This window comes from Grammomys surdaster, unplaced genomic scaffold (assembly GCF_004785775.1).
Source record: "Grammomys surdaster isolate TR1022 unplaced genomic scaffold, NIH_TR_1.0 125793, whole genome shotgun sequence".
Lineage (NCBI taxonomy): Eukaryota > Metazoa > Chordata > Mammalia > Rodentia > Muridae > Grammomys > Grammomys surdaster.
The window spans coordinates 1,544,588-1,561,501 of NW_021620624.1; the positions used below are offsets into that span (position 1 = coordinate 1,544,588).

The 16,914-nt window shown below is 47.8% G+C and overlaps 1 protein-coding gene across 2 annotated transcripts in view; it reads left to right on the top strand.

The window, feature by feature from the left end:
* The window catches only part of Shroom3 (shroom family member 3), a 151,418-nt gene that overhangs the window by 115,251 nt on the left and 19,253 nt on the right, over positions 1 to 16,914 (top strand). For both annotated transcript variants that reach the window (XM_028789199.1, XM_028789198.1), the window contains exons 3-4: positions 5,335 to 5,466; positions 10,813 to 14,014. In XM_028789199.1, coding sequence (XP_028645032.1) covers positions 5,408 to 5,466; positions 10,813 to 14,014 — 3,261 coding nt within the window. In that variant the 5' untranslated portion in view covers positions 5,335 to 5,407. The remainder of the gene's footprint in view (positions 1 to 5,334; positions 5,467 to 10,812; positions 14,015 to 16,914) is intronic.

Below are 16,914 nucleotides of genomic sequence, written 5' to 3' on the forward strand. Positions count from 1 at the left end.
GTGTGTGTGTGTGTGTGTGTGTGTGTGTGTGTGTGTGTGTGTGTGTGTGTTTTGAAGGGGGAAGAGCAGGATTGAAATATTGAGAAAAAGGACATTTTGGCACCACTTACTATTGACTAAATTAAACAAAACATTGCTAATCCCTCTGCTTATACTATTTTTATGTGTTAGTCTATAAACATGTCTCAGAAATGTGGGGTGAGGAGAAATAAACTACATGGCAGGGAAGAGGTGTGCAGACAATTGTGGGCCAGTATGGTGAAACCCAGTACAAGGAAAGGGGATTACCTTTCCTCCTAATTTGTGATGTTAGTCATCTATCTGTCTGTCTCTTAGCAGGCTTCACTCTCATTATTCAGTCAGCAAAGCAGAAGTCCCCAGTATACTTTGTGAGCATGTGACATTTAAAAAGAATGTCTTCTTCCAGAAAGGACTGTATGTTCCTCTGGGGTTGTATTACCCCAGATAAATACCTTTCTTCCTACCAATCTATCTCTTTTGCTGTTTGGTATTTGGGGTAGATAGAATCCAGGGATTTGTGCATACTGGACAAGCTCGTTACTCATGGGCCACATCCTCACACCTTTATATAGGGTTGTGTTTACATAATGGGACCCTGGGAAAGGCTATACAAGAATTTAGCAATGGGTTGGGGGAGAAATGGGATCTGTAGGGCAAAATTATACATTGGTTTTTTTTTTTTCTTGTGATTTTATTGCCTATTCAAAAGAGTACTTAAAATGAATATGGGGAAGAGCTAATGATTTGTTAAGTTTGGTCATGACTCCATACATAAGTAAGATAGTCTTTGTATTAATGTGAATACATTTCTATGTGCCTGTCAATTTTTAAGACAGATGAAAGAAAAGCCAGATGTAGTAGCATTTTAATGTAGACCTGTTTTAAGACAAACACAAAATAGATGAGGAAGATTATCAGCGACACACAAACAGAACCTGAGAGTCAGCATTACATCCCCAGCTGAGCAGATGCCGTTGGCAAGGGGATCCTGGAGACCCTCAGCCCGAATTCTGTACCATTCATTCTGACAGATAACTTAACATGTCACTGTGATACATTTCTTTCTCTGTGGGGAGCATGTGGGTATCGTGGTGGGCTTCGTCTTCTATGGTCATGGATACACTAAACAGTAGTCAGGCAGGTAGACCACTCAGTCAGAGGATTAAGAAGTATGGTCACTTTGATTGGTAGTATTAGCTTGTCTATTTTATATTGTCTTAAAATGGAACTGGCTGTGTTGCCTAGCTGGCCCCAAACTCTGGTTCAAATGACTTCCTCTGCCTTGGTCCCAGGGTGTATGCTACTCTATCTGGCTGTTTTCACATCTGTTTTTAAATTGGTTTGTATCTTATACTTGTGACCTCTGTCTGGTTGACAGCCAGCATGGTTTGGAAAGCTAGTGCACCTGGAAGGCCATAAGGTTCAGTCATAACGGCTCCTCAGAGAGCATTGGCAACAGAAGCCCTCTGGTGCTTATTTTCAAAGCTAAAGTTGTCACTGTCTTAGTTAGGGTTTCATTGCTGTGAAGAGACACCATGACCAAGGTCACTCTTATAGAAGAAAGCATTTAACTGAGGCTGGCTTACGGTTTCAGAAGTTCAATCCATTATCATCAAGGCAGGAAGCATGGCAGCATGCAGGCAGACATGGTGCTGGAAGAGCTGAGAGTTCTACATCTTGATCCAAAGGCAGCAACAGGAGATTGTCTTCTGCAGGCAGCCAGGAGGAGAGTCTCTAATGCACTGGGTGGAGCTTGAACACTAGGAGTCCTCAAAGCCCGCCTACTCAATGACACACTTCTTCCAACTAGGCCACACCTACTAATAGTGCCACTTCCCATGGGCCAAATATATTCAAACTACCATAATCACCTTCTTTGTTTTTCCAATGCATCACAATCCTCCAGGGCCATCTGAAGTTCCGCTCTACCTCTGAGCCTTGGCTTTCAGACCCCATTCAAATAAACATCTGATGCTTGTGTCAGAATGCTCTCAAAAGCTTCTCATGCGGTCTGAATCCCACGCCATCAGCTCTTCTCTCTGTGGCTCTGGCCACACTCTTGTTTAAACACTCCAAACTTATTCTCACTTCAGGGACATGGCATTCTTTGTTCCTTCTTTACTAAACAACACACACACATCCACACCCACGCACACAAATACATGCGCGCACACAGATGCATACACAAACACACAGACACACACGAACACATACACGCACATACACTACCTGTCTAAGTGGTCACTGAGATTGAGGATTCTTCTGCCTTCATAACTTTAAAGACTTTTGATTCCTTGATGCTCGTTACCACTGTCTCAGTCCCAGGCCCTCAGCATCTCGTATCCTGGCTGGGAAAGTATCCAATCTATTCAATGTGTGGTGGTACCTTCCTAAAACTCAGATTGGAGCCTGTCTCTCTCTCCCTGCCTGGGGCATCTTTTTATTGTGGTGTAGTGTAAGACACTTAGGAGTTTCCTGTCTCCTCACTCGTCATCCTACCCGCTGCTTGTGCCGCTTGGACCATGTCTGAGCCATGTTTTGTGTTCTCCCATGTTGGCTATGCCGTTCCTTCTGCCTAAATATCCTTCACTTCCACGTCTCACAGCCTTTGATCTTGGTAAACTCTTACAGAGCTATACTGTGCAGTCTTTTATCACTCTTAACAGGTGCTGGAGAAGGCGAGTCTGTAAAGGACAGGCTTCTGACAGACACGCTGACACCTTCCTGTAATCCCAGTACTCAGCATCCAGGGTGGGAGGCTTGGTACTGCAGGCCAGTCTGGGCCACTTAGCAAGGCTCCATAATAAGTAAACAAATAGGTTTATTTCAGTTCACAGTCGAGAAAATTCCAGTCTGTGGCCTTGCTGCTTTTGAGGCCTGTGGCAGGGCAGTAAGTGACATTGGTCATGTGTGTACAGCTGCTTACCTCGTGTCTTGGGAGAATGAGGAAGAGTAGTGTCTTAGTTACCTTCGTGTTCCTCTGATACTCCAACAAAAGCAATTTCATGGAGAAGTTAAGTCTGGCTCACAGTTGCAGAGGGCTATACCCCAATCACGGTGAGGAAGGCATGCCACAGAGACCAGCTCTTCTTCTTGGTAGTAAGGATATAAAGGAGCTACTTGTTGCTTGGCACTTGACAAGGAACAGAGATCTTGGGGCAGAAGTAAGGCTGGGTTATAATCCCTTAAGGCCCACCCCTTACAACCCACTTCCTCTGTCTAGACCTAAAAGTCCCACAGCCTCTCAAAAATGTCAGCCCCAGGAAGACATTTGACACTCAAACCCTAACCCTAACCCATCAGTATTGTGTTGTCTATATAACCTGTTATAACCAGAAGGAAAGCCAAGGTGAAAAATTGTACTTAACATGTACTTAAAACCCAAAGCTCAAAACCAGTCGTATCAGGTTTAGAAACTAGATTAGAAACCAAGTTTCCTTTATCTGGGCTAACAAGATGAAGGATAAAAAAACAAGAGACCGCCGGGCAGTGGTGGCGCACGCCTTTAATCCCAGCACTTGGGAGGCAGAGGCAGGCGGATTTCTGAGTTCGAGGCCAGCCTGGTCTACAGAGTGAGTTCCAGGACAGCCAGAGCTACACCGAGAAACCCTGTCTCGAAAAACCAAAAAAAAAAAAAAAAAAAAAACAAAAACAAGAGACCAAGAACAGAGCAAGTATATCCGCACTTACCCAGTGTTGAGTCAGCTCTTGGAGGGGGGTGGTATCGGAGAGCTGTAGGCCAGAAGTACAGCACCTCAGTACTTGACACCTTTGTTTCTAGTCCTTGGACATCAAGTTCCCCAGAAGTCAGGCTGTAACCTCAAGCCAGTCCCTCAAGGGTGGCTTGGCTTTCTGCAATGTCATCTACGATTCCTAGTTCATCACAAAGTTCCTTTCGTTACTCTGTAGATTCCAGGCTGGCAGTTCTACTGTTTGGCCTGTGTTTACCCTTCTGGTTTCAGGCCACAGTCAGTGCCATAGCAGCTCCCTGTCTCACCACCATGGCTGGACACTGTGTGCCTTGTCCACAGTTAATTCTGAGAGCAATTTCTGTGTAATTAACTTTTACATAAAAAAAAATAGTTATTCTGTTTGTGTGGATGTGTGCACACCCCATAGGAGGGGGCCCATATGGCTCAGTCAAAGGTTGATTCTCTCTTTCTACCCTCATGTGGGTTCCAGGGGTCAAACTCAGATTGTTAGGTTTGCACAGAAGTGTCTTTGGGAGCTGAGTCATCTGACTGGCCCCGCCCCATCTTTATAATCACTCTAATACTTCAGAAATACTTCTTAGATCTGGAAGAGTGGTTGCCGTCAATGCTTCCTCCTGTCCATTCCCATTTCCTCCGTCATCCACCCTTAAATTCTTCTTCTCCTTTTTGCCCTTCTTTTTAGGTAGGTCTGTCTAACAGGCTTGTGTTCCCCCCGAACCCCCTACCCCCCGGGCTCTATTCCATCAACTCACTGACAGCAAGTGTGAGGGCTTGGGATACATTACAGCCATCATCTTCATCTCATCAAGGGACTTCCTGAATCCCAAAATATGTCTAAACTACAGCAATATCCCCCCCCACACACACACACACAATCTCATAGGTGTCAGCATGAGATGCCTGGATGGTCATCTCACTCTGATGCCAAAAGTACTGCACAGCAGCTGAGTCATGACCTTGGCTTTCTTAGTCACTGACCCCTTGTAGAGCCCTTTCATGTTCTGTCTAAAGGACACCCACGATTTCTCCTCGGCTCCATCAGATCTTTGTGTTTTAAAGGCAGGATGCTTAAAGGTTGAAGTCACCAACTTGCAAAATGAGAAAGCCTTTCAGAGGACACTTTGTTCTCTAGACTGTGGCATAGAGCATTCACTGTCAGCACAAGACAGTCTCTGACTTCCATACCATTCTTCCAAGACAGTGAAAGAGCAGCACCGTCCACCCAGGCTCTGATAGAGGACTAGCAAAGCCCTGGGAAGCTTTTTTCTGAGAACCTACGCAAAGCCCCTTGGGAAATAGGAAAGAATTTTAGCATTCCTACTTTTCTGTAAAGCTAGAGGTTCAGGAAGACCCAGGCATCCATGTCCTTGTATTCAGAAGGTGTAAAATGCCAACATGTAGGAAGCCTAAATAAAGTCCTGACTTTGCAGCATTCCTGTGAGATGTCGAAATAGGAAGTAAAATGGAAGGGACACAGCACTCTGAGAAGTAAGCAATGCTTCCATTTGTGATCTCCTGGGACCCAGGCCACCTCACTTCATGAGGGGACTCAGCTGAGAAGCTGCTGGCGCTGAAGGGTCCCTCTCCTGTGTTTCCACAGGTGCAGTGAACCTGCCACTCGCCCTCACTCCTGGCATACCACCAAATTCGGGGAGACCCAGCCTGATGTCAGCATGATGCAGATATCTCAGGGCACAATGGGCCCTCCTTGGCACCAGAGCTACCATTCCAGGTGAGTGGCCATGGCTAGCATCCGAGGGTTTCTCTCCTTCAAAGGTCATCTTCACCCCCAAAATATCTTTGTCTTCATCCTCCTCAAATGCTAACCATGTCGGTGATTCATCCTTACATCACATCCCAAACTAGATTGGTTTGGCAGGAGTCTGGAAATAGTGTGATCATGGCTGGTTGTTTGAGATATTTATGGAACCCATTCACAGTCAGCTGTTTCTCAATACCTATTATAATCCCATATTCGAGAAACTGAAAACTGCCTTTCTGGGTGCCTCAGTGTCCTGTCTGCACTAGTTACAAATTATTCATATTTACAACTGAATTGATGATATTTCTATATTTAAACATTCCACTTGATTTTTTTCCCTCCTTCCATCAAAGTGATTTGTCTAGCATGGCCCTGCAACAGAAATGACTAAGACGGAGGATCTCTCAGTGACACGCGATTTTGTTGATCCCATGTGGTCCCTTCATTTTCCTCTTCTGCATGTAGCACTGTTTGAAAGAACACACAAATTTCCACCAATTTACAGAACAGGACGTTGAAGGGTGCAAAAACTAGTCTAAGTATGGACAGCTGATCAGTATGTGAGTCAGGACAGATCTGAGGCAGGTGCCATGGTTTGTGCACACAGCTGCTAGGTTACACTTCCACTTCTTAGTCACCTGGTGCTAGTTAAGGTTGTTCAAGAATGAATAGAGCCACCATGAGTATGGCAAACAAAGGGATCTATTCTAGAAATTGGGCTTCCTGCATCTGAGAGGAACTGGGGAAAGGGGATCCAAACCTAGACCCTTAGACGTACTAAAGAAAAGGCCGAGTCGGGACTCCCCTAACGAGCTGTGTGCACAAGGTAGCGTCCATTTGACCGTGAGGACTCGGCTCCACACAGTATTATCACTGGAGTCATGCAGAGACAGCGCGGTGGTGAGGAGGTGGAAGGTCATTTCTAACACACATAGAAATGAGATGCAGGCAGTGGCATTTGTGTGTGTGTGCGCGTGTTAAGGTGAGCCACTAGGAGGCTTTTGGAAGGATTATTTAACAGATAGTGGCTGTACTTTGGGGAAAGTTAGGACTCAATTAGAGCCCTTAAGGATCATGATTTGCTCAAAGGCAAATCATAGACCCCTCAGTGGTAGACACAGGATAAAATTCTCCCATCATATTAGAGGAAGCATCAGGCCATAGGAAGAAGTGGTTCCTGGTTACTTTCCTTCCTGTAGACCTTCCTTTCCCCTGTTGTAGCTCTTTTAGTCCTTTAAGGGGACCAATTCACCACATCTGAGCCATCTGCTCCAGAGACTAGGTCCCCTCACAGCAAGCTCCCCCCACTTGATTTACAGGGGCTTTGCAAAGCAAAGTGTGAGTACCCAACAGATCAGGAGGTGGGGGAGGCGGGGTGGGGAATAGTAGGGTGCTTGAGGTTTTCGGTTTGACCTTGCTCCTTCTCATTCCTCACCTGCTCATGAGCCTGAGCACTCTCTGATCTTGCCTTTCTCTTCTCTAAAATGTAAGTTAATGATACCTATATTACCCGGTCATTGTGAGCATTAAATAGAGGAATGCATGTATACGGTACAAACACTCCATACATGACATGATAATCAGGCTGAAGCTTTAGGGATTTAGTGACACCTGATTGCTAAAGAACTTAGCATAAAGCAGAACACACGCATGAGTGTAGGTGTGTCTTAGTGCTGTTGGATGGTGGGATCCTTTAGAACCTCCCAGACCCTCACTTTCAGTCTGTTGTAGTCAGTGTGTGGGACACCTGCTTGCCATGACTGCTGGGCTCCATAGGCCCTCAGGGGTGGGGGCATTGGCATCAAAGTATTCTGAGGGCCACGCTGCTCCTCTCCCCTCCATCCTGTCTCTCATAGGTGGGTTAGAGGGGTTGAACCATGCTTGTACAGTGACCAGCTCCTGCCCCTTTGATGTTGATGTGGCTATTGACACAAAAGCACCATGTGACTCTAGGAGAAAGGCAAGCTCACATTACCCAGAATGCTGTGAGCCTTAGCTCAGGCACATCTCTGCAGCTCTGTCACAGGCATCCCCTACCTCCAGTCTCCTCACATTCTCATAGTGGCAGCTGCAGCTAGAAAAGGACCTCTGGTAATGTCCCTAGCCTCAGTGGCGTCTAGTGATCTAGTGTGCCAGCTGAGTTGGCTGGCTTCCTTCTGATGGCTTGAACTTAGTTTCTGAAGCCCAATTTCATGTCTAACTTAAGGATCTCTTTCTCATGCAGAGAGGAATGTGAGGGGACTTGGAAGTGCAGAAGGGACAAGACAGAGACAGAGAGGCCAGTCTGGTTTTAACTTGCCTTGTGAGCGAGGTTGGATTTGGAATTGCCCTGAAACTTGATGTTAACTGCTTTCTGCCAGGCCCCTGGCACTATTTCTCCACTATCTTACAAAGGTACTACTCATCAGTTCTAAAGTGTTAGAGGATACTGAGGAGCTACATAGTGTCTCTGAAGAGAGGCTCAAGTAGCAGTATTAAAACACTAATGTACCGAACTCACTGAGATCCATTCACCTGACATATGCGAGCACGCTTGTGTCTCAGACGGTCTCAGTGATGGGCACACTCCTTGAAGGAGATACAAAATTATAATAGTTTCTCAAAAAGTTGTCCATAAAATGAAAGTCTGTTAAGTATTCTTTGACAGAAAGTTTCTAGAGTCATATAAGTTTAGAAAACTGCTCAGCGTTTCCCCCCTTAGGGACAGCAGATGAATAATAGTTTATGGAAGACTGAGAAGTCTGGCAGTAAACAACCTTGTTTAAATTTAGCCCAGTGTTTTGAAAACAGATTTGATCATTAGGAGTTAAGGTTCTGTGAGTGCACATCAGGACATTTTTATATTGTGTGTGTGTGTGTGTGTGTGTGTGTGTGTGCTTTTCACAATGTTTTGAACATTTAAATTACTTTTAAAATTTTTTGATCTTATTTTGTGAGTATATGAGTGTTTTGTCTGTATGCATGTATGTGTACCACATGTATACCTGGTGCTCTCAGGTCCAAAGAGGTTGCCAGATCCTTTGGAACTGGATTTATGGTGGTTGTGAGCCATTCGGTGGGTGTTAGGAACTGAACCCAGGTCCTCTGCAGGAGCAACGAGGTAAGAACTGCTGAGCCATCTCCCCGACCCCTAAAAATTACTTTTAAGTATGCAAAGTAGAATATCAGAGAACACTTGTATCTGCCCCAGAATCAGCAAATATTTTGTTGTGTGTCCTTCCGTTCTTTAAACATTGTAGATAGAATTGAGCTTGCTTTCTTACAAAGCTATACAAGCGGTAGTAAGGGCCGTGGGGAAAATAAAAGCAGTGTTTATAGGACATAAGGAGAGCCAGAAGTGGAGACTTAAGTAAGGGAAGGAGTGAGCCAGGCGAAGGGTCCTCCATGTGGTAGAGCAGAAAAGCCTGAGGCGCTGGCTTAGATGGATGTAGGCGTCTCATGTGTTTGAGTCATTGCCAGGAGGGGGTTGGGTTGGCCAAGGACAGCAGCAGGCCATGAGATTGGAGAAGTAGCCAGACCACGGTAAGAACTTTGACCCACTAAAGAGTAACTCCTTGACAGTAAGGCTGCCTGTGTTAGCACCGAAACTGCGACAGGCTTGAAGATTTTGTTCGCCTTAGAATCAGGAACATCCAGGCTAAGAGAGACGAGTATTCCAGGTAACAGTGGAAAGACATTCTCAGAAGCCAACATTATGCCTCATATTCCTCAGGCACCCTGAGAACAGGAGCTCTGAGGGACAGAGCCCTTTCAGCTAGGAGAGTAGCCTTACAGAATCCTCCTGTGGTGCTATCCACTTGAGGTCTACTACAGGAGGGAGGCCCCTAGCCTCTTCTGGCTCTAACTTCTCCCCATGGATTTCTTATATGATATCTAGAAATATGCTACATGATTTTAAATGCACTTGAGTGTCTATTCACATAAAAATGAAAGACCTAGGTAAGAACTCCGGATTTGTCTTTCCTTGGAGAATAGTAAATCACAATGTTTAACATGAGGAGATTGTTGACTGACTTTTATTTATTCCAATATGGCTTCTCCATTGATATATGAGTTCTTTTTTTCTTTCCTTTTTTCTTTTTGGCGCCTTGCATATGCTAGGCAAGGGCTCTACCACTGAGCTATACTCCTCGCCCAAACATGTTTCATATTTTTACTTGATATATACAGTTGTTTTGTCTGCATGTATGTCTTTGTACCTCATATATGCATAATGGCTGCCAAAGCCAGAAGAAGGAGCCAGATCTCTTGTGATCTGAGATACAGACAGTTGTGAGCCACCATGTGAGTGCTGAGAATTGAACCCCAGTCCTTTGGAAGAATAGCTGGTCCTGTTAACAGCTGAGTCATCTCTCCAGCCCCTGATAGTAAATTATTAGAGCAGTCTTAAGCTTATAGCAAAATTGAAGCTACAAAGATGTCCCAAACTCCCCAGTCCCCACACATGCAAGTTAGACTTCTTCTATTATTAATAAAAACAGGTTGTTGTTTTTTTTTTTTTTAAGACCAATTTCTGGGATATGAAGGGCCAATATTGAGACTCTTTCCCTCTCCCCAACCCAGAGGAGCTTAGAAATACAAAGGTCATACTTTCCTGAGGGTGGCTTTGGTGGTGGAATTCAGCCTAAGGACCTCCTGTGGCTAAGACTTCCTCTCCCTTGCTTGCACCTTCTCCTTTGCCCTCCCCCCACCCCCACCCCCAGCTTTTTCTGGCTCTAACTTCTTTTCCCTGTGGATTTCTCCATTCAGCTGTGTGTTTAGCTTCTCCCCACAAACAAATTTGTCCTTACTATCGTTGAGACTCCAGGAAGGTTGCCAGAGTCTAGCTTTTGACTCCTTAAAAAGGAAAGATATTAACTAAAGTCCTACGAGTGTGCTCCCCAAGTTCCCACCCTTTCACGTGCCTGTTTGCTGACTAAGCTTTTCTTGGTTTCCCCCATGAGTACCTACAACAGACAGAAAACTCCTCTGTCACTCTCCCTCCCCTTCTTTGCCTCCCCCCTTTTCATTTCTTGGCATGTGCAAAATGCCAGTTACAGCACAGCCAGTCACATCAGCATTCTGCCCATGCCTATGGCCACCCTCTTCTAGTTAGCCTGGGTGATTAATTAGAGGCACATAAGGTTGCAGCATTGGGCAATTAGTCCTAGTGGTGACACAAGGAAGTGGAACAAGCCCCGAATAAGGCCCTTTTTACCCACCCTTCTGAAAACGGAACCTCTTGCATAAGAGTGGATTTATAAACCGAGTCCAGTGTCTGTGAGCCCACTAAATAAACCCTCAGCGGACTGACTGCCTTGTCTCCTGTTCTCCCAGCTCTTCTACGAGTGACCTCTCCAACTATGACCATGCTTATCTGAGGCGGAGCCCTGACCAGTGCAGCTCCCAGGGGAGCATGGAAAGCCTGGAGCCCAGTGGTGGATACCCACCCTGCCATCTTCTTTCTCCTGCCAAGTCCACGAGCAGCATCGACCAGCTAGGCCACCTTCATAACAAAAGAGACTCGGCATATAGCTCCTTCTCCACCAGTTCTAGCATCTTCGAGTACCCACCCCCTGGTGGCTCTACCCGAGAACATTCAAGTTCCATGGATGTGATTTCTGCCCGGGGTGGCCTTCTAGAAGGGATGAGGCAGGCAGACATTCGCTACGTCAAGACAGTCTACGATACCCGGAGGGGAGTCTCTTCAGAGTATGAGGTGAACCCTTCAGCCTTGCTTCTTCAAGGTAGGGATGCCCGCACCTCAGCCGATAGTCAAGGCTGTGCTAAATGGCATAGCATTCCTCGGGGCAAGGGAACGCCTTCCCTGTCTTGGAGCCAGCAGTGTTCTGGTTCCCTGGAGACTGCTACTGACAACCCGCCCCATAAGGCAGGCGCACCCATGCCCCCCACCCGCAGTGATAGTTATGCAGCTTTCCGGCATCGAGAGCGTCCCAGCTCTTGGTCCAGCCTTGATCAGAAGAGGTTCTGCCGGCCTCAGACAAACTCTTCAGGCTCCCAGAAAACCCCATTCCTGGAGGAACAGCTGCATACAGTCCCAGAGAGGAGTCCAGAGAATAGCCCCCCAGTGAAACCTAAGCATAATTATACCCGGAAGACACAGCCTGGCCAACCTCTGCTGCCCACTGGCATCTATCCGGTCCCTTCTCCAGAGCCTCACTTTGCCCAGGTGCCCCAGCCCTCTGTGAGTAGTAATGGTACAGTCTACCCTGCACTAGTCAAAGAGAGTGGATACACAGCTGCTCAGGGAACCTGTAACAAGATGGCTACCTTAGATGAGAACGGGAATCAAAAAGAAGCTAGCAGGCCTGGGTTTGCCTTCTGTCAGCCCCTAGAACACGACTCAGTGACTCCTGTGGAGAAAAAGCCAGAGCCTGCAGCCAAATACATCTACAAAGTCCATTTTTCTTCAGTGCCTGAAAATGAAGACTCTTCCCTAAAGAGACATGTCACACCTCCCCACGGCGATAGCCCATATCCAAGTGAGAGAAAGAACATTCACGGTGGCAGCAGACCATGTTCTAATCAGCACAGTCTCTTGTCCCCTCAGGCCCAGGCCCTGCACGTGGGTGACGACAGGAAGTCTTCCAGGCTCTCTCAGCCCCGGGAGGGAGACTTTCAGGAAGATCACAATGCCAACCTCAGGCAGAAAGTAGAGAGGGAAGGCCAAGGCGAGGGCCTGTCAGGTAACTCTGGCAGGACCAAATCGGCCTTCTCATCTCTCCAGAATATTCCGGAGAGTCTAAGAAGACAAAGCAGCGTGGAGCTCGGAGAAGCCCCGGAGGTGTACCCCGGTGGCAGGTCCACCTGTGCCCCCCCCACCAAGGTGGAGGACCCTGGAAGGAAAGCGGGGCCCGACCACAGAGGCTTCTTGGACAAATCTGTTTCCTATCTAAGACCCGAGGGGAAAATGAACGCTGCAGAATCTTTCCACAGTGCAGACTCCAGGTATGAAGAGCCCCCGGCCCCACTGCTGCAGCAGCAGCCGCCGCCATCCGGTGTGAGCCAGAGGCGGCTCAGCGCCAGCAGCACCTCTGCCCTGCAGTACAGGAAGCCCCACTGCTCCGTGCTGGAGAAGGTCTCTAAGATAGAGGAGCGAGAGCAAGGGCGCCACAGACCCAAGAGTGTGGGCAGCTCCGCTTACGGCCTCACCTACAGGCCTAATAGGACCGGCCCGACTCCCAGTACTTCTGCCAGTGACCTTGACGAACCAAGAGCAAGCAGCGTCCATGTCTCTGAGTCCACTGAGCACCTGCGCAATGGGGAGCAGAACCTCCAAAACGGGGAGTCTAAGCAGGAAGAGGCCTCCTGGCAGCAGTGCGGCCAGCTGCTGAGGAGGGCCACTGAGGATGGCCGAGGACCTCCTGCCCGAGGCAGTGAGCCCCCGAGGCCGGAGGCCCGCCTGCTCCGCAGCCAGAGCACCTTTCAGCTCTTCAGCGAGGCGGAGAGAGAAGCCTCGTGGTCGGAGGACAGGCCCAGCACCCCCGAGTCGCCCCTGCTGGACGCGCCCTTCAGCCGCGCCTACAGGAACAGCATCAAGGATGCCCAGTCCCGCGTCCTGGGGGCCACGTCGTTTCGTCGCCGAGACCTGGAACCGGGCACCCCCGGGACCTCGAGGCCCTGGCTCCCGCGACCTGCCTCCGCCCACGTGGGGATGCGGAGCTCCGAGGCCGCGGCGCCCTCGTCCTCTCCACACACCCCTCGGGAGCGACACAGCGTGACCCCGGCCGCGGGGACCCCGCCTGCACCCCAGGCTGCCCGCAGAGGGGCACGCCGGCGCCTCACCGCCGAGCAGAAGAAGCGCTCCTACTCGGAGCCCGAGAAGATGAACGAGGTGGGGGTCTCAGAGGAGGCCGAGCCCGCGCCCTGCGGCCCACTGAGGCCTGCGCAGCTGCGCTTCTCGGAGAGCACGGTGGCCGACCGGCGTCGCATCTTCGAGCGCGACGGCAAGGCCTGCTCCACGCTCAGCCTGTCGGGCCCCGAGCTGAAGCAATTCCAGCAGAGCGCCCTGGCCGACTACATCCAGCGCAAGACCGGCAAGCGGCCCGCTGGAGCCGCCTGCACGCCGGAGCCCGGGCTGCGCGAGCGCGCACAGAGCGCCTACCTCCAGGCGGGCCCCGCGGCGCCCGAAGGCCCCGGCCTGGCCTCCGCCTGCAGCCTGAGCTCGCTGCGGGAGCCCGAGGCGCTGCCCCGCAAGGAGCACCCCCATCAGTCCACCGCAGATGGTCCACAGGCGCCCCGAGATCGCAGCAGCTCCTTCGCCAGCGGACGCCTAGTCGGGGAGCGACGACGCTGGGACCCTCAGGCCCCCAGGCAGCTGCTCAGCGGAGCTAACTGCGGACCGAGGGGCGTCCAGAGGATGGACAGGCCCCCTGGCGGGCCGCCTTCCTGGGGCATGGTGGCCGGGAAGGCAGGGAAGTCCAAGTCAGCCGAGGACCTGCTGGAGCGCTCGGATACCCTGGCGGTCCCTGTGCATGTGAGGTCCAGGTCGTCTCCCACCTCAGACAAGAAAGGTCAGGTAGGTGCAGCCAAGCCAGCTGGCCTAGGACTGGCCCCCTCCAACTCTGACAGCTTTAGAGGAGCTCTCCTAACCTCTCTCCTTTATGGTTTTTTTTTTTTTTTAATCTTAAATCTGAGAAAGTAATATTTTTTTTATCTGTTTCTGTGATTTTTCTCTCTCAATCTTTCCTAGTTTCCATACAAAGATACATAAATTCTATAGTGTTGTTTTGGTTTTTTAGATGTATAGTTGTTTTATGGTTGGTTGCCGTTCTGACAGTTGAACACCGGGTTCTGTGCCTGCCATGCAAGTACTGTAACTACGGAGCTATACCCACCCAGCCTCTTTTACTTTTTCTGTTGAAATAGTCTCACTAAGCTGTCTAGGCTAGCCTTGAACCTTTCAGTCCTTCTTTCTCAGAATTACAACTAGTTGAAATAAACCTTAGCCACCAGGTCTGGCTTTTGATACTTTATGTAGGGTGTGTGTGTGTGTGTGTGTGTGTGTGTGTCTGTGTGTGTGAAATTTTAGGAAACATCCCATCTCTCTCTGTGTTAAAACATGTACATACACAGACCCACTCATACACATCTTTCTGAGAGAATATACTGTATTCTTTCAGAACTATCTAGGAATATTCTCTCTGTGGTGTAACTCCCACCAGAGCTGATTCAAAGCCCACAGTACTGTTTTCCTCCTTGTGTATCACTTAAAATCTGTAGGTACAAGATTTTTCAATTACTTTGTACAACAGTAGTTTTCTACATAGAATGCCAAGGAATTTCTTCTTCTCTCCTGATACTGTAAAGATAATATAAAAAGGGAGGGGGACTTACACACTTTTAATCCCAGCACTCAGGAAGCAGGTGCATCTCTGTGAGTTCAAGACCAGCATGGTCTACATACTGAGTTCCAGCACAGCCAGGGCTGTGTAGAGAGACCCTGTCTCGAAAGAAAAAGAAAAAATAGACAGAAAAGCATAGGCAAAAACCAAATCTCCTGTTGAATGTCTTTATTCTGTCTCGGGGGATTAGTTGGATGACTAAATGCTTGCTTTCCCCTAAATATTTTATAAATCAGTCACTCGGGAAATAGACTTCAAGCAGACTTTTTGTTTTGTTTATAGAAGCAGTGAGGTTTCTTCAAACCCCAATTAAGTTGGTTTTATTATTTGAGAAACCGTTTTTTAGAAAGGCAACTGAAAATGGAATGGCATTTACGCACCCTTTTACTAAGGGGACACCACACTTAATTGATATTTAATTGGGAACTATGAAGCAAAGGAGGGAATAGTCAGGAAATCTCAGCTTCACAGCAACACTCCAAGACATTCTTGAGCTGCCTCCTGTGCCCAGCAGCTAGTCCCTGCCTGACTAGAGAGATGCCTGTGGGCTAACTTCATGCATACTCTTCATCTTTTTTCCTTATTTGTGGCTAAAACAAAACTTTGACAGTGAAGACACACAAGAAGAATATTCTCCTTGGGTTTCTACTAGGTTGAGAAGACTTTTTCCTTCTGTTCAATGACATTTGAGGATATGTATGGCTCAGTGGTAAAGAACTTGCCTGGCATGTACAAAGCCCATTACTTTGGGGATGAGGGTGGTAGTGGAAACGAGGAGGGGTATCTTGATTAACAGGAAACTTGATAAATTCTCTCAATAGCTGATTACTGGGTTTAACTCCCACACCCTTTTAAATGCATACCCATGTAAATATCATTTTAAGAGCCAACTCACACAAATGCAGGTTAGCTTCATTCATAAACTGAAATACAAAGGACGTAATTGAACTCTACTGTGCCAGGAGCTCAGATGGCGATCAGGTTGTTCCAGTTAACTATTGGCAAAACCTGGTCCATTTGTGTCAACAGGGAAGGGTGGTAGGGCAAGACTTAAAGGACTGAAGGGGTCATGAAAACAGGAACTTCCATTCTACAGTGAAAATTAGGGGGTCATTGTGTAGAATTCATCTTCAAGTGTTCAAACCAGGGTGTCCATCAGCTGCATTTAACACTGAAATTCCACAGAAAGGTCTTGGACGAAGTCCTGGCTTGACTCCTAGTTCTGTTTATTTAACTGTATGTTAAGAATTGGCAATGCTTCTAGGCTGCAAACATATACTTGATGATGCATGACATACTCATGCACTTCTGCATGCATGGGTGCATGCTGGTGTCAATGGAAATGTCAGGTAGATCATATTCCATTCAAGGAACTTAGCACAGTGTCTGGCACACAGTAATATACCTAATAAGGGAAAGGTGAAATTATTAACATCTGGGCATTTGCTGCTTCTGCCTATAATCACCTTTGATTTTTGGGGAGCAGCAGTGGAGGGGAGAGACAGTACTGAGAATTGAACCTAGGGCCTCATGCATGCCAGGCAAGCATTTTACCACTGCACTGTGTCTCCATCCAGCCTTCGACTGTTTTGTTCACCCGTGTATACTTTTGCAGGGCTTTGAGGACTAGAAGGGTCTCTCAGTTGAACCGAGAGCTCACTAGTATAACCAATGAGTCAACCTGCTCTGGGGATCCCCTGTCCCTGGCTTCTGAGTGCTAGAGTTCCAGGTGGGTCTCCACCCATGACCACCAGCATTATGTCAGTTCTGGGGATCTGAACTCAGTCCCAGCAAAGCAGCTGATCTGGTTGTTGTCTGTCTAGCCATCAACATGTGAGTCTTCATTGCTTATTAGTTTCTCTTTTACACAGACAAAAACACAACTATGGACATGAAAAGCATTTATCCCATTAGAAAGGGTAGTGAGTAAGTTACTAAAATTAGGCTCAGATTATATATGAATTTTCCTTTCTCACCTGTGTCCTATTACCTTAATAGTGGCGAACTGATTATGTTATCATCTGTAGCAACAGTGTCCTCTTCATGGTGACCAGATCACTTGGGACAGATTTTA